This window comes from Haliotis rufescens, unplaced genomic scaffold (genome assembly GCF_023055435.1).
Source record: "Haliotis rufescens isolate VD_foot unplaced genomic scaffold, xgHalRufe1.0.p SCAF_3, whole genome shotgun sequence".
Taxonomy (NCBI): domain Eukaryota; kingdom Metazoa; phylum Mollusca; class Gastropoda; order Lepetellida; family Haliotidae; genus Haliotis; species Haliotis rufescens.
Window position 1 is genome coordinate 29,133,534 of NW_025964001.1, and position 14,198 is coordinate 29,147,731.

A 14,198-nucleotide genomic window follows, 5' to 3' on the forward strand; every position below is an offset into this window, starting at 1 on the left:
GTTTTCAATACACATTGTAATGGTGTAATTCAAGTAAACGTTTAAACACTTGTTGACGATTAGACTCGTGTTGAAACTTCCAATAAGTTCAAAAGGACTAGTAGCCAACACAAAAACATTTTCAAAACATTTTCATAAGGTTTCATCAAAGCTTTTCGTTTTATTAACGTTTTGGACATGTTTCACAACCATTCAATATGTTACTAAAATGTTTTATTATGTTATTCAAGAACATCAAGCTATAACATGGGCGAAACTATTAGAAACACTACAAATATGTTATGCCAGAACATATTTGATATTTCAAACATTGTGGACAAGTAAGGGAAACCAACCCATACGAATAAGCGTAACTGCGTCTCACAATTATAATTAGCGCCATCGATGAACACTGTCTTGGATTGATAACGCCCTGGTATAACGATTTTACAACAGTTACAGTTAATCTGTGGACGAAGTGTCAAATGAAAATAGAGCTGATATGAGTAAGACAAAACTTTATATGATTTTGAGCGTGGGGTGGTTGATACATAGTACTTTGCCGTCACTATCCGGCCGCTATTGCATTCGGCTTTTGGTTGCCTACCTACCACTGACACTTATTGGCATTTCTTCCGTATTATATCTGAAATTTATGATTTTACAGTACTATACTACTAACTTTGATGTTTTTTGGAAATATGAGCAATTTCGAAGATTTCAGGTGATAGAAACGTTGTGAAATGGATTATATGGAAAATAATTACAAGACACATTCTTTAGAATTGGCACTAACTGAACTAAATATGGATCATCTGGTTCTTGTTTTTCTTTGCATGACTTCCCCGCGTGTATTTTCAAAAATTTAAATTGAAGCAACGTCTACAATGTGTATTTATAATATTTCCCCCAAACAATCAATTCATCATTTTCGTTTTTCATGAAAACGAGGAAAAGTAAAACGAGTCGGGTGCTGTAACGTGTTTGCATAAGTGGTCGCTCGCTAGTGAGTAGTCAAAAGCTATCACAATATATTTCCAGTGAGGTGGTCATCGTTTGTTGATTTTTAACATGAAAATATTAATCGCAAATGCTTTTGTAACAAGGAGATAGTTGTAGGCAACATAGGCTCCTAACACCAATGAAATATTCTTTAAAAAAAGATTGCAACCATATTCGTTCGGTTTTCGATAAACATGTTTTATCACTATATATTATATTGAATTTGATTTAGTTCTGTCAAAAACATGTTGGCCAAATAAAATTCATAGGCTTGATTCACTGTAACTGTAAACTGTTCCGTGATGAAGGTGTCAATCGCAGCTTGTTACAATGCCCGTTTAGACAACAGAAGTCCCCAGTATCTCATGTTTGTAGTAAGGGGCGACAAGCTGACGTGTTTGATTTGTTGTCTTCGTACCCGAATTCGTGGGATGTGGTTCATAATATCAGTCACTGGTTTGCCCTGCCAAGGTTCCATTATTTCATAAAGCCGGGGTATTGTGTGGAACAATTACGTTCGAATTGTCTAAGATATGGTTCTTAATTTACATTACTTCTCTGTCGACTGATATATTTCCGACGTTATTCAAGTGGACATTAAATTCGCACTAAAGTGTTCCCCCCAAAAATCATGCAATTATACCAGTTATTTCATCTTTGGATTAACTATATGCTTACTGATTACAGTTAAAGTTATGACTTTGTTATAACGTGGAACATTGTTGTTTTCGCTGCGGCAAGAGGGAAAAAGGAGACACGAGCATTCCAGTGGATACAAAATGACATTTCGGATGTACTGGTGAAAACGCCAAAGACACACGTGAATGTGAATTATGTGAACACATGTGCACAAACTGTTGTTAAATACCATGTTATATAAACAAGTATCTGTTGATGTCAGGTTTTGGCTGTAAATAAATGTTAAAATTGGATTTGTATCTGCACTCAACCGCTGATCATCAAGTGGATGGGTGTGGGGGTGGGGGTGGGTTTCCTGCTTGTACCACATTTTGCATTCCAGTGTAACTCGTGATGCTATTATAGTGACCACATCAAGCATTCAGTTCATCAAACACTTACATATACATCGTTGTTATAATACCGATAAAACTACAATTGAATATTATACTAAATATTTTATGCATCTGCTCAAAGCATTATCAATTGTTTTTTATTTCAGAAAGGTGGATAAAAATCAAAACCAAAGAATGAAGATTCTGCTGAAATCAACAATCAAAAGGTCTTTTTCTAAAGATATCAACATCTCCACAGACCTGTGTCTTGAAGTTTTTTGTTGAACGCTCACATGACCATTCTTAATTTCTTTCATGCAGTACAAGCTTAAAGTGTATACAGTATCCGACTCTTTGTCAGATGTATATTGTTAGTTGGTGTTTTACGTTTTGAACATTGGCAACAAAACACCAACTAACTGTTAACTGGGCTATTCCGTTTTCAAAACATTTTTGAGACGTTATAACCACATGTTGCAGGATATGTTGCTGAAACGTTTCTGCAACCATACAAATTCACGTGAATGAAACATTATTTAAAACATTCCGGAACATTTCGTGATTTCGTGTTTTTATAACATTGTGGTGTTAACCGGGCTGTGACGTAAGGTGCATTGCAAATTTGAACACAGATGCAAAGAAGTAGTACGTATATATATATATAAAACAATATGTATATATATATATGTAAACTGAACTGAACTGTTATAAAGGAATCTCGAAAGTTATGGACCTGCTCAAGACCTGCCCCCTTCCATGTTGACTGGAGTCGTGTCTTGAAAGCCAAAGGCAGTTTTGTTCTTGAATACTTTGGGTCAGTTGCACATTAGCTCATTTGTGTCACCACAGAGTTAAAATGAGAATATGCATTCTATGTCTCAACCGGATGCTTCCCACATTACTCCGTAACAAACGCTGCACCATGTCGAATGCATATTTTGAGGCAAGGTATCTATATCGGCTTATCCGTTTGCCAATTCTTTCTTTTCAGTTGTTGTACCATCTTTACATTTTAAAATAAGATACTGTTTATACAAAGCGCACATTTCCGGCGAAAATGTTGTGAAATATATTGCAGTAAACAAGGTGATCACAAAAACCTCATTTTGAAGGGAGTGATAATATGTGTGACAATGTGAAACGCATTTGTGATGTGAAAGTAATCACGGTGTGTCACCAATACCGAACATAAACAGTCCATTGTCACTGTTACGAGTGTTGTGATAAAGGATACGTCATTCTAATTGTCTTCTTTTTGTCTTGCTGTGTTATTGTTATTCTTGTGGAACCAGCTGTAGTGACTGATCAGCAATACGTTTGCTCAGTGAAATCATGACAGCTATTGTCACCAGCACGGGGTACTTGCCTGTAATCTTCTTTTCGTAAGGGAATATCAATTTGAATATGACAGTGACTCCATTGAATGAGATGCTTCTTTTTTGATAGTTGTGTGTAGAAGTGTGATTTAATTAAAGTGATGGTTGATATTCTTGCTGAACAAATGTGTCCCCAGGAATATAGTTTACATTAGCGATAAAAGAATATATCAAATATGACGTTGTTTTGTCATGATGTCAGAAGTTGATGGCAATGCATTAATATAATTATTTGTAAACTATTCTGCTATGTACAGAATCTCACATCTAACATATACATACAAGGTATTTACAGAGCCAAAAAGACAATCTTGTGTGATGACTTCACCATTGAAGTATGCTACAAAAATCTTCTTACACTAAAGACCCACAATGTACAATATCTAAGAATATATACAAATAGAGATAATAAAATAGACAACCGTGAAATAAAGAACAAAGCAGAGGATTATTCATAAAAAGACTCGGGAAGCGTCCCTCGTCTTGTCATATAGGTATACACATTATCTGGTATAAACTTAGTAATTTAGTATTGCACTTAAGAGGTGAAACAATTTGTGAAATAAAGATGTACCCCTGATATACCTTGTTTTGTTCTTGTAGGCATTACGTCATGGCGCGTGAAGTTATTTGTTTGTTTCTTTGTATAATGCAGACAATGGAAATGATAGGTTTGTCAATCGAAATTGAATACTGTATCATACTCAAAGTAAGTGAGGAGTTTTTAGACATATGTTCACAACCAAATTTAGGCATATGTTCGATTTGAAACTAACACGAAAAGATTATTTAAGAAATCTAGTTTCAAAATGACAGAGGTAAAACATAATTTTTGATTTTCATTGCTATGTTCAATTGGAGAGACGGACAAAACAATTTGTTTCATAAAATAAAAGTTATATATACAGATAAGAGCACATATTCAAATAATTAAAACGTACTATTTGATAGTGATTCATAAACACATGCTCATGATATAGTAGGAATTGTACTTTCGATGTTTTGGGCAGAGATTGCTTATGAATATGGAAAAGGTTTTGTCGCTTTTATTTGCAAAATAGCCAAATATTGACATTCGGGTTATTGTAAGACTTGTAATACATCAATATTAGAAAATGATAATGTTATTAGAATGCAGATACAAATATAAAACGCCAAACTCAGAGAATAAATAACAAGTCTCGATAATCCAACGAAACAGATTCCATTAGCCGCAAAAAACAAAAGTGAGGTGAACATTATTTGAAGTGATCACTGATGACTGACGACACTAGGTGTTCGCGAAAGGGTAATATTTGCCACATTTAACCTGTCGGAGTATTCAAATTGTGTCATTATATTAATGTATTGAGTTAAAGATTTGTGTGTACATCTTTGACGTTACATGGCATTATATCATGGAATGATATTTAAATAAGCAATTTCTGAATTACTGGTTTGTATATCCTGTTTAACTTTGGGGTTATATTCAAAAGGTAAGTAGTTACAAAATCTATTTCACTCAAAGACTAGGGAACGTGGCGATATATGCAGTAATTAATGTGTAAGCGATGACGCAGGCAGACAAACATCAAAGCGCTGCCGATCAATTATTGCCTATTTAGAGATGTTAAAACACACCATCAGACCACCAGACAAGCGACGCCTTGGGGTTGACGCGCATTGCAACGTGTCATTTGTGCTAATCACCTTTACACAATAAAAGCTTTCACGCCGTTTTAACAGCTTCGTGTTTTCATACGGTATCACAGGAAATGTCTGATTAGCTCGATAAGCTAAACGATCTGATTGGATGTCCAAACGCGCTTACAGCACATGGTTTAAATACCAATGATGTAACCGTGGATGGCATAGTTCCCTTCACAACCATGCTGGACGTACCTAACCACCCGCTTCAACCTCTGAGTATCGACACCAACATCACTTATGCCTTGGATTTGTCCAAGTTCCCAGGTCTGGATGACCCACAACATATGTACCAGCCTGCTCTGTTGATAGCCACTGACTGGAGCGACTACGTCTACCATGACGCACATTGTGTCAAATATGACGCAGAGGATTCAGCAACTTCGGACAACTTAGACGATTTATTTGTAGACGACTTACATTTCTTAATTGGTACGTATTATATTAACATCAGTCTATATCACTAATATCTGCCTATGCAGCTGTTAATCTATTATTGATTTTGGAAAATTTTAACCTGATTAATAATACTTTGTTGTGAGCAGTTGTTCATGTTGCTGTTTTCTGTCCCCAGAATCAAGCGAGGCGTTCTTCACAGATGTCAGCAGCAGCAACATCATTGACGATCAAACTTTCCAGACTCTTTTGGATGACGTCATTGCAGACAGAGACGTCATCGCGGCCATTGACATCGATCCTGGCACTCTAAGCAACATAACGGAACCTCTAGAAAACATCTGGGATTGCCTTGATGATGAAGTTCTTTTCCACACAGACAAAACAGAGCAGCACACATGTCACGACGCAGTATTTGTCTCAAAAGAACAATTACCTCCCTTTGTGTCATGTATCAGGGGACAAAAACGACGCCGAAATGACGAGAGCGAAAACGAGGTTGCCAACAAGAAATCGAAAAAGGCGGATATATCGTCTCTGCATATTCCAACAATAGTTTCAGTTTGTTCAAGGTCAAATGGGTGTGAACTCCAGAGGCAATCATAGTAGAGAATTTCTTAAATATCTTATTTTGTGCCCAATCAATCTCAGTGCTTTGACATTTTGTTGACTTCGAATTACTTGGAAAACTCCATATAGTGCATTTGTACCAAGTGACCTATAGTTCTATTTGTATTATACATGTGTATGAAACACTATTATTATATACAAACATTCAATGACCATTACACTATTTTGCGCACTTAGTGCCATTTTATATTGATATTATTTACATCTGTTATTTATCTACAATGTTCTGTTACCTGATTAAACTTGAATGAGTGAAATACGCCGTTCTTTTATTGATGCTGGACAAAACGTTGAAAAGGGTTACTCTGACGCTTATGCCAACATGGAAGTTTGGACTGGGAATTGTTTTGTGTTTACGGACAATTTACCTTCTGACTTCTATGTTGCCTGGATGCCCATATGACTGTTGTTGGTCCCAGTGTGCAGGAACAGCATATGAAGGAAACAATCATGCACTATACCTATGGGACACTCTTCTGCAGTGGTAACATTCAGACAGAGCGGTACTTCATGCAGGAAACATCCAATAATCATACGGGGTCATAACTGATACGGTTTGATATGCTTTTACTACAGGTTAGAATTTCAATGCTACCCGTGGTGATATCGAATGTATTGAATGCATTGTCTTGCTGTGGAATTCATTGAAACACTACAATCCTCCAATGTGTAAATTATTTGGCTGACAAATAATCCATACAGTCTTATCAAAACACAATGTGTTGTAAATAATTCTGGTCGGACACTCGTTGAATGAACATTGAATGAATGCCAAGCGGATTAATCCTTAAAACACTACTTTGTCAAAACCTTATACATCCTTCTGTTTAATTTATAGCTCACGTTATCTAACAATTGATCCCATTCACGATAAACCCGTATTGATAGACTTGTCGCTTCCTTGGCGAATAGTTTTAATCAAGGGATTAGTCCAGGGCCCCAAGCAATCTTTCACCAGATTGAAATAGTGTTAGCCCTTCATAGAATTACTTTCCTTGTTTCCATTAGAACGGCCATACCTGTTAATTGCGTGTCTTAAAGGAAAACAAAGGTTCATCAAGTGCTAAAGGTTTGAGCAATGCTTTAATGATTTCTTTTCTTTAGAGCACTTACTGCAGAAGCTTTGTATAGATTGTAATCTATGAATGCAAAATTGGAGGTATTGTCAATTCTTTAATAGAATGGTTTTCCAAATCATTTTCTGGTAATGACTGTGGTGTCTTATCAAAATAGTATTTACACTAGATGTACGCTGGAAGTTACCTTTATGTTTCGTGATTATTAATAATCTGTAAAATCTCTATGGATTACGTACATTATATGTATATCTACCTCATAGTCCTTATGGCCGGGTATTGTATTCATTTTGTGAATTTTATATCAGTCTTTAATACGTGACACAGTAATGAAATTATTTTCTCCTTCTTGCTATGGGCCACCGTAGTCATGGTTGAATGTCAGTTCTTGAGTATATTCATATTCGAGGAAGAACACTGACGTAATAATCTTCAAATAATATAAAAATATAAAAATGAAATCTGAATTATTCAGCCTTATGGGTTTCTATGTAATACTGTATACTCTTACTTAACACTTACAAGTACATAATACCAATTAGATTGAAATTTGAGTCTGTGCTGTATTTTAGTACCTTTGGTGTGTTTTATATCTAGTATTCAACGTGTATGACTCATTCTTGTTATAAGTGTGATAGCCTCGTGGTTGAACCGTTCGCTCGACACGCCGAAGACCTGGGTTCGATTCACCATTCCTGGTCACCCGCCGTGATGTTGCTGGAATACTGCGAAAGGCGGCGTAAAATACAATTAACTAATTCATTCATAGATATAGATAAGATGTTTTATTGGGACGGTGCCCTTACGCTTTATCAATTACCGTCAATATCGGTGTATATGTAAATGTACATTATCTGCTTCAAAGGTTTCACGTTTTAATTCATAGAAAATATTTGAAATTGCTTCTTTCATTATTATCACCAACATTTTTTTTTATACCAGGATAAAATGCATATTGTATATACAAATTCGTGCATTGTTGAGAATGACGCATGCAGTATAGTAATGTTGCTATGACCTTACATTGTAATCATAACTACTTCTGGAATCACGTAATATAGGCTGTTTACGTACATCTTATCTTAAGAGTGTGTTTTATCATACACCTGTAGATATCACCATTTTAAATAACCATTGTAACTTACCACTTTTAGGAAGCATGTGCTTCAAAATGTTTATGCGTAGAAAATTATTTTATGTATAATGTAACAATATATTTAACTGTTTATCTTATCATTTACATTCTTAATATTTATATTCCTAAACTGTGACTATGATTATAATATTATGTATAATTTTATCTCATTTTACATTATTTTATAAAGCACTTACATTTGTGTAAGATATAGTCTCTCGTAACCCCCTTTGGTGGCATTGTACTTATAAGTTTTTAGATATTTAAAATGCTTTATTTAAACCCCTGCTGTACAAATGGTGAGGCTTTAATAAACTCTTTTGTATTGTATTGTATTGTATATTGTATGTAAGTTTCTTATATAATGACAAAACGTACGAATAAAACAATTCAGTCGATCCCTAACCTATTTGGATGAAACATGTTAGGTAATATGATGCAAGTCGACTTCAGACACTGGCAAATATATAATCATTCCACCACAGGAATAATAAATAATAAAATAAACAATAGTCGTACTATCTAAGGCTTCTTTAATTGCAATTTATTTACACGCCCTCGCATGAAATTGTTATGCCAGCAGGAACAATCGTAAGCACTTGCATCTGTCGCTTCCGAGCTGACAAGTAATGGATAGCAATGAAGATAACCTTTCATTCCCAGATGCCATAAACACTATCCCAGGCAGTGATTCATTTCAGACGCGGCAATAAACTGACCATCCTCGTTGAGGCGTGATGTTTAATTTACACCTTGACCTAACGACAGGCTCATTTATGCTCAGGGTCAAAGCTGACCACTCAAGAATGTTATTTCTCGATAATGTTACATAAGAAGTAAATAGCCTGATACAGTGCCTCGCGGTTTAATTAGACAACAGCTGACATCCTTCAACACTGTTGATGCTTCTAATATAACTGTTGGATAAGTTTGATAACACTCCTACAAAGGAAGTTTAGAATAAAAGCATGGGAAATGATCAATATATTTAGCCTAAAACTTGCATCATGTGTTTAGTTGATTCACAAATAAAGTGTTAGCCAAATACTTGGCATATATTTTTGGTGCTACATGTATGTTTGTTATGATGTTGAAATTATTTCGGTTTCTCATTCCATCGTAACTGAAATATTTTATATATTAAAAAAAAAATCTATCTTTCTGCATCGTTACACTTATTCGAAGTGTTTTCTTGGCTGTTCACATCTACATTTTCTTGACAACACGTAAACATTGAATTACATACAACAGTGACAATATTCCTAGAAACCCAATAACTATAATAATTATATAATATATAAGCAAAAGCCATTTCTAAAGTCGATATTTATTTTTAATTCATAAACAGGACAGAAATGATCAATCTATCTATACAGAAGTAATTAAGTTACTTGCAAATTACATACACATTTAGTTGTTATGGCATATTGAAATACTGTGAGATGAAAGTGCATGTATGCGAATATATGTGGTTAGGATGTACTACACGCTACATACGTTTATATATGTACTTATAATGATATTGTATATACCATATACATTGTATTCATACATATTCCAAGGGCATTGTATTTATTTTCTTAAAGCGCGTAATACTTTCCATTAGGAGCATTTCCTACACACACACACACAGACACACACCCCACCCCACCCCCCACCCTACACACACACCACGCCCCGTTGTCACCCGTGTACCTGCTGTATCTGTCCAATTACTTCAATTGTCATACCTCTGACCTGAACTCTTTTCAACCTTTGTTATTTAACATCTAGACTATAGTCAAACTTAACACGTCCATATAATGCGAATTTAGGTGCAATTTATCTCAAGTTCAGATTAATGCCAACGTATTTCTTCAAATCGTCGACACTTTATAATTATATTTGATAGTTACATAACTTATCCGGAGGTGAAACCAACGTATTATCACGGTGACGATGATATGTTACAGCCAATCCGATTTCCATTACATCATAAACGTTTCATAGGTTGGCTTGTCTACCGCCGAAATTATGTTTTAGTCCTTTGATCTATACTATGTCTTCATTTAAAGGGTTTTATCAGGAATTCACTGGTTTTATCTTCACAAACAACGCTGCCCTTTGTCCGATGATGGTACAAGACGGCGATAACCATCTTCAAGTAGATAGTGTTAAGTAGATACACAGAGAACAGTAATGTTTAATTATAGAGCGGAAACACACATTGCGCAATAACTCCCTTTTTCCAACCATTTCAGAAAATACGATGCTTTTGAGGAATTTGAGAACAATCGACATTTGTTGAAGATGTAATTCTTTTCACTTTGATCTCTATTACGAAAAGCAAAAAGGATATTCTAGGCGATTACAAACATGTAACTAATCCAACTCAAGTTTAGTCGTTTGTAGCAGAAGGCAGATAATCGTGATATAATATGTTGGGTTAGCCAGATTCTTTGGTATCGTGATGAATAGAGAATAGCTGGACAACACAAGTACGGGCGACATGTCTATTACAGGGTCCCTTTTCTGTACAATGACGTCACCATACAATAATAACAATGTGGTACAGTGATAACTTATGTTAGTTATAATCCACTGTTCTTTTAACATTTTGAATGTAAATAATATTGAAAGGATCTAATCTTACAAAAGGTAATTAATAAATATCAGTACAAATTGTTTAGTATCTGAAATCAAAATAATCTGCCGGGCAGAGGAAAGTAAACACCCATGTTAGATAGTGGCTAAAAACGAAACGAACAAGAAATGGTTATTCGATGGTGATGTATTTCATACAGGTATCACAGTTGTGTTTTGGACCTCAAGTTTGCAGTGTTTCGCCGACTGCTTTCAGCCTAGTTTTTATAAAGTATGTGATGTTTTTGGTCAAATTCAGTTCTCAAGTGTATACTTTCTTTTGCCCGGCACCTTATGTTTATTCATTTTTTTTACATATTTTTACATGCTTAAAAGTATCTAGAGTTACCTTATATAAAAAACGGCTCTTTACAAGCAAATATTGCAGGACCCTCAAGGTTTACTAATTACTTGCTCGGCGCTTGATAACAATTGTTTCTACATATATCTTTCTTCAACAATATTGTATTTAATTCATTTAATAAAAATCAAATTAATTTCCAGCAATCACTAATCACCGTCGACCTGTTAAATCAGTTTCAAATTGACCGGTAAACATTGCTCTTGGCACGGAAATTAATAAGCTGTGTATTAAAGGGTTGAACGAAAGCCTGAGGCGGCGATGTAATGTCCACACAAGGCGATGGTGAACAATGGTCACTTCACACACACGTGGTATTTTCACCGATTGCTTCTGACCACAGACGACAGGACACAAAGGCTATTTATCAGACGTTAAGCTCATTTGTTCGCCACAAGCTAACGGTGTAATTGTCTGGTATGGTCACTTACCAGCTGTCAATCACCCCCGCTGACTTGTGATTGGATGTAATAAGCAATCTGAGCCGTGCTATATAAAGGCTCAAGAAGCCAATGTGTCATTACCAATTCAATATGGGCATCCCTGAGCACCTACAACACCCTTTGAGTATAGACACCAGCATCAACTACGATCTTGACCTGTCCAAATTCCCGGGGCTGGATGATCCACGATATCACAATGAACCCATGCTGATAATTGCACCTTGTTCCAGAGGATTTTTCGATGAATTTCAAAGGTCAAACAGTCAAGTTTATGGTTCAACCACAAGGAAATGCCAAAATGAGATTCACCTTCCAACAAGACTTCCAGCAGTGGCTCACCCAGGTGGACTAAAGGACATTCGGGACGATCTACGTGATATCATGGGTAGGTTTCTGAAGAATCTTCTTTAGAATAATATTGATCATCGACAATTTGCACAATGTTACCACATACAAGTATGGCGTTCGACAAATGTATTCTGAGACAGTTATATATATTCACTGCTCATTACTCACTCTATAATCTTTCATATCTTTGTTGCAGATATTCCAAACACGGACCTGATCGTTGGTCTTGGTAATACAGCTGCTTACCATTCCATCATTGAGGATGTGATACATGGATTACCATACTTTGATGACTTGAGATACGTGGATGGCCCCTCTGCGAACCAGAAACCTAAATGTTATGTTCCCTCCTCCACAAGACAATACCCAGAAATATGTACAACAGAAATCGGACAAACCACACTTCCAGATGTCTCAAAAGGATGTGCTGTATCATCTTATGTGAATTACAGAAATGTGTCTTATATGAATACACCTGTCTATTCCAAGAGGAAGCGAGTGCACGATGATAGTGATATTGACCTCAACAAGAGACAATGTTTCCGAACAGGACATAAGGATTACCTCTACAGCAACCACTATGCTGGACAAAGCTTTGGCACATATTCTGCCATAGGTTTCAGAAACCAAGTTCGAGTTATTTAACCTTGTGAAGAAAAAGAACATTTAGTAGTGCTGGACGAATTCATGGATCACAGATGTGCCTAAAGCTTTGATTCAATGAATGAATTGACCTGTTTATTTATCATTTGTTATTGTTACTCCGTGAAAGAATCAATGAAATAAATTGTTGAAGAAGCTTTATGAAATTTGTCACTGATTACCTTCGTCCCGTAATTACTATATACGATGACCTTGGATCTTTTAGCGTTGAAAGAAAGAATATTTGCTAATAAATTATCATTAATGCTAATGATTTAGATCCAATATCTATAAATATAAAGGCTTAAATGTTCGCATGAGTAGCAGAACTTTATACACAAACCTCACCATGCTGCAAACAGATAACATGGTCACCCAAGTATAATGTATACTGTATAATGTCACGATGCACACATGATAATATAGAAGGGGATGCGATGAACCAAATTTAAGTAAACCAAACTGCGTGTTCCAGAAACCATTACTTGCAAGAATTTCCTTCAAACATGTCTCAAACCTAATGCTTGTAACAGATGACACACAGGATCGTAGCAAAAACCTGTAGGCAAAAGAAGTAAGAACTAAACACTTTAATTAGTAATTTAGCCCTATTGACAAAGGTAACCCTTTCATGTATTTTTATGCGTGTATTGTTCTGCAAATAGCGTCCTCGCTCATACGTGACCGGAAACAGCCCATGTATCTTGCACATAATAGACAAGACCATCTGCTTCATATCTAATAGTATAGGAAAGCCTGTTTGACCATGAGGTGTTGCCCCAATCTGACATGTAAAACCTAATCCTACTATAACATCTAATTATATAAGAGAAGACAATCAATATGACCAGAGACCACACAGACGCTTGTTGGGTTTCCTAAGTCCCCTGGGGTGTGATTAGGCCATGGTAGTCAGTTTGAAGTCGTGCTATTCATCAATGTCCGTGTTGGTAACACCGTGGTGTAACAGGGCTGGTTGTCGTGGTATCTCAACCTGTTATCTACTTATTAGTGCAATTGGAGCTACTTGATAACGGTCAGCTGTTACTTAATGACGTCGCCAACCTAGGGGCTTGTAGAAATGGTAATTATCTTGTCAGCTTGGATAGGTTTTAAGCTTTGTTACCAAACCTGAGTAGCATTGTGAGACAGTGTGAACTTTCTTTGACCTGGATTTTCGACACATAAAACCATCAAGTTCTAAAAACATGCTTTTGATGCACTTTTGAATTAAACAAACTTCAAGTGAAAGCAGCAGGCTTTGTAAGGCCAATGCGTCCATATATACATCTTACATATTGGGAATGCATTTGCAAACATGCTATTTCACTACAAGGTTAAACATGTACATGCTTTTCCAAACTTAATAACAATATTTTCTTCAGTACGGTACAGAATTACGTCATGTTTAAATAATCTGCTTAATTTGCTTTATGTTTACATCCAGGTTCAATAGAATTATTTGCATATATAATGTCGGATCACCAAG

The 14,198-nt window shown here is 35.8% G+C and overlaps 2 protein-coding genes across 2 annotated transcripts; both read left to right on the forward strand.

The window, feature by feature from the left end:
- The first annotated feature begins 5,229 nt into the window (after nt 1-5,229).
- Nucleotides 5,230-6,310, forward strand: LOC124146649. Its single transcript, XM_046517047.2, has 2 exons — nt 5,230-5,488; nt 5,631-6,310. The coding sequence occupies exons 1-2, from the start codon at nt 5,239-5,241 to the stop codon at nt 6,056-6,058; spliced, it is 678 nt and encodes a 225-aa protein (XP_046373003.2). The 5' UTR covers nt 5,230-5,238; the 3' UTR covers nt 6,059-6,310.
- Nucleotides 6,311-11,803: 5,493 nt separating this feature from the next.
- Nucleotides 11,804-12,867, forward strand: LOC124146655. The gene is made up of 2 exons (XM_046517063.2): nt 11,804-12,104; nt 12,264-12,867. The coding sequence occupies exons 1-2, from the start codon at nt 11,810-11,812 to the stop codon at nt 12,710-12,712; spliced, it is 744 nt and encodes a 247-aa protein (XP_046373019.1). The 5' UTR covers nt 11,804-11,809; the 3' UTR covers nt 12,713-12,867.
- Nucleotides 12,868-14,198: the final 1,331 nt, after the last annotated feature.

Bases quoted from the DNA above. Each gene is read 5' to 3' on its own strand.
- LOC124146655 (XM_046517063.2), top strand. From the start codon at position 11,810: ATGGGCATCCCTGAGCACCTACAACACCCTTTGAGTATAGACACCAGC. The intron at 12,105-12,263 runs GTAGGTTTCTGA...TCTTTGTTGCAG, and splicing joins CGATCTACGTGATATCATGG to ATATTCCAAACACGGACCTG.
- LOC124146649 (XM_046517047.2), top strand. From the start codon at position 5,239: ATGCTGGACGTACCTAACCACCCGCTTCAACCTCTGAGTATCGACACC. The intron at 5,489-5,630 runs GTACGTATTATA...TTCTGTCCCCAG, and splicing joins CGACTTACATTTCTTAATTG to AATCAAGCGAGGCGTTCTTC.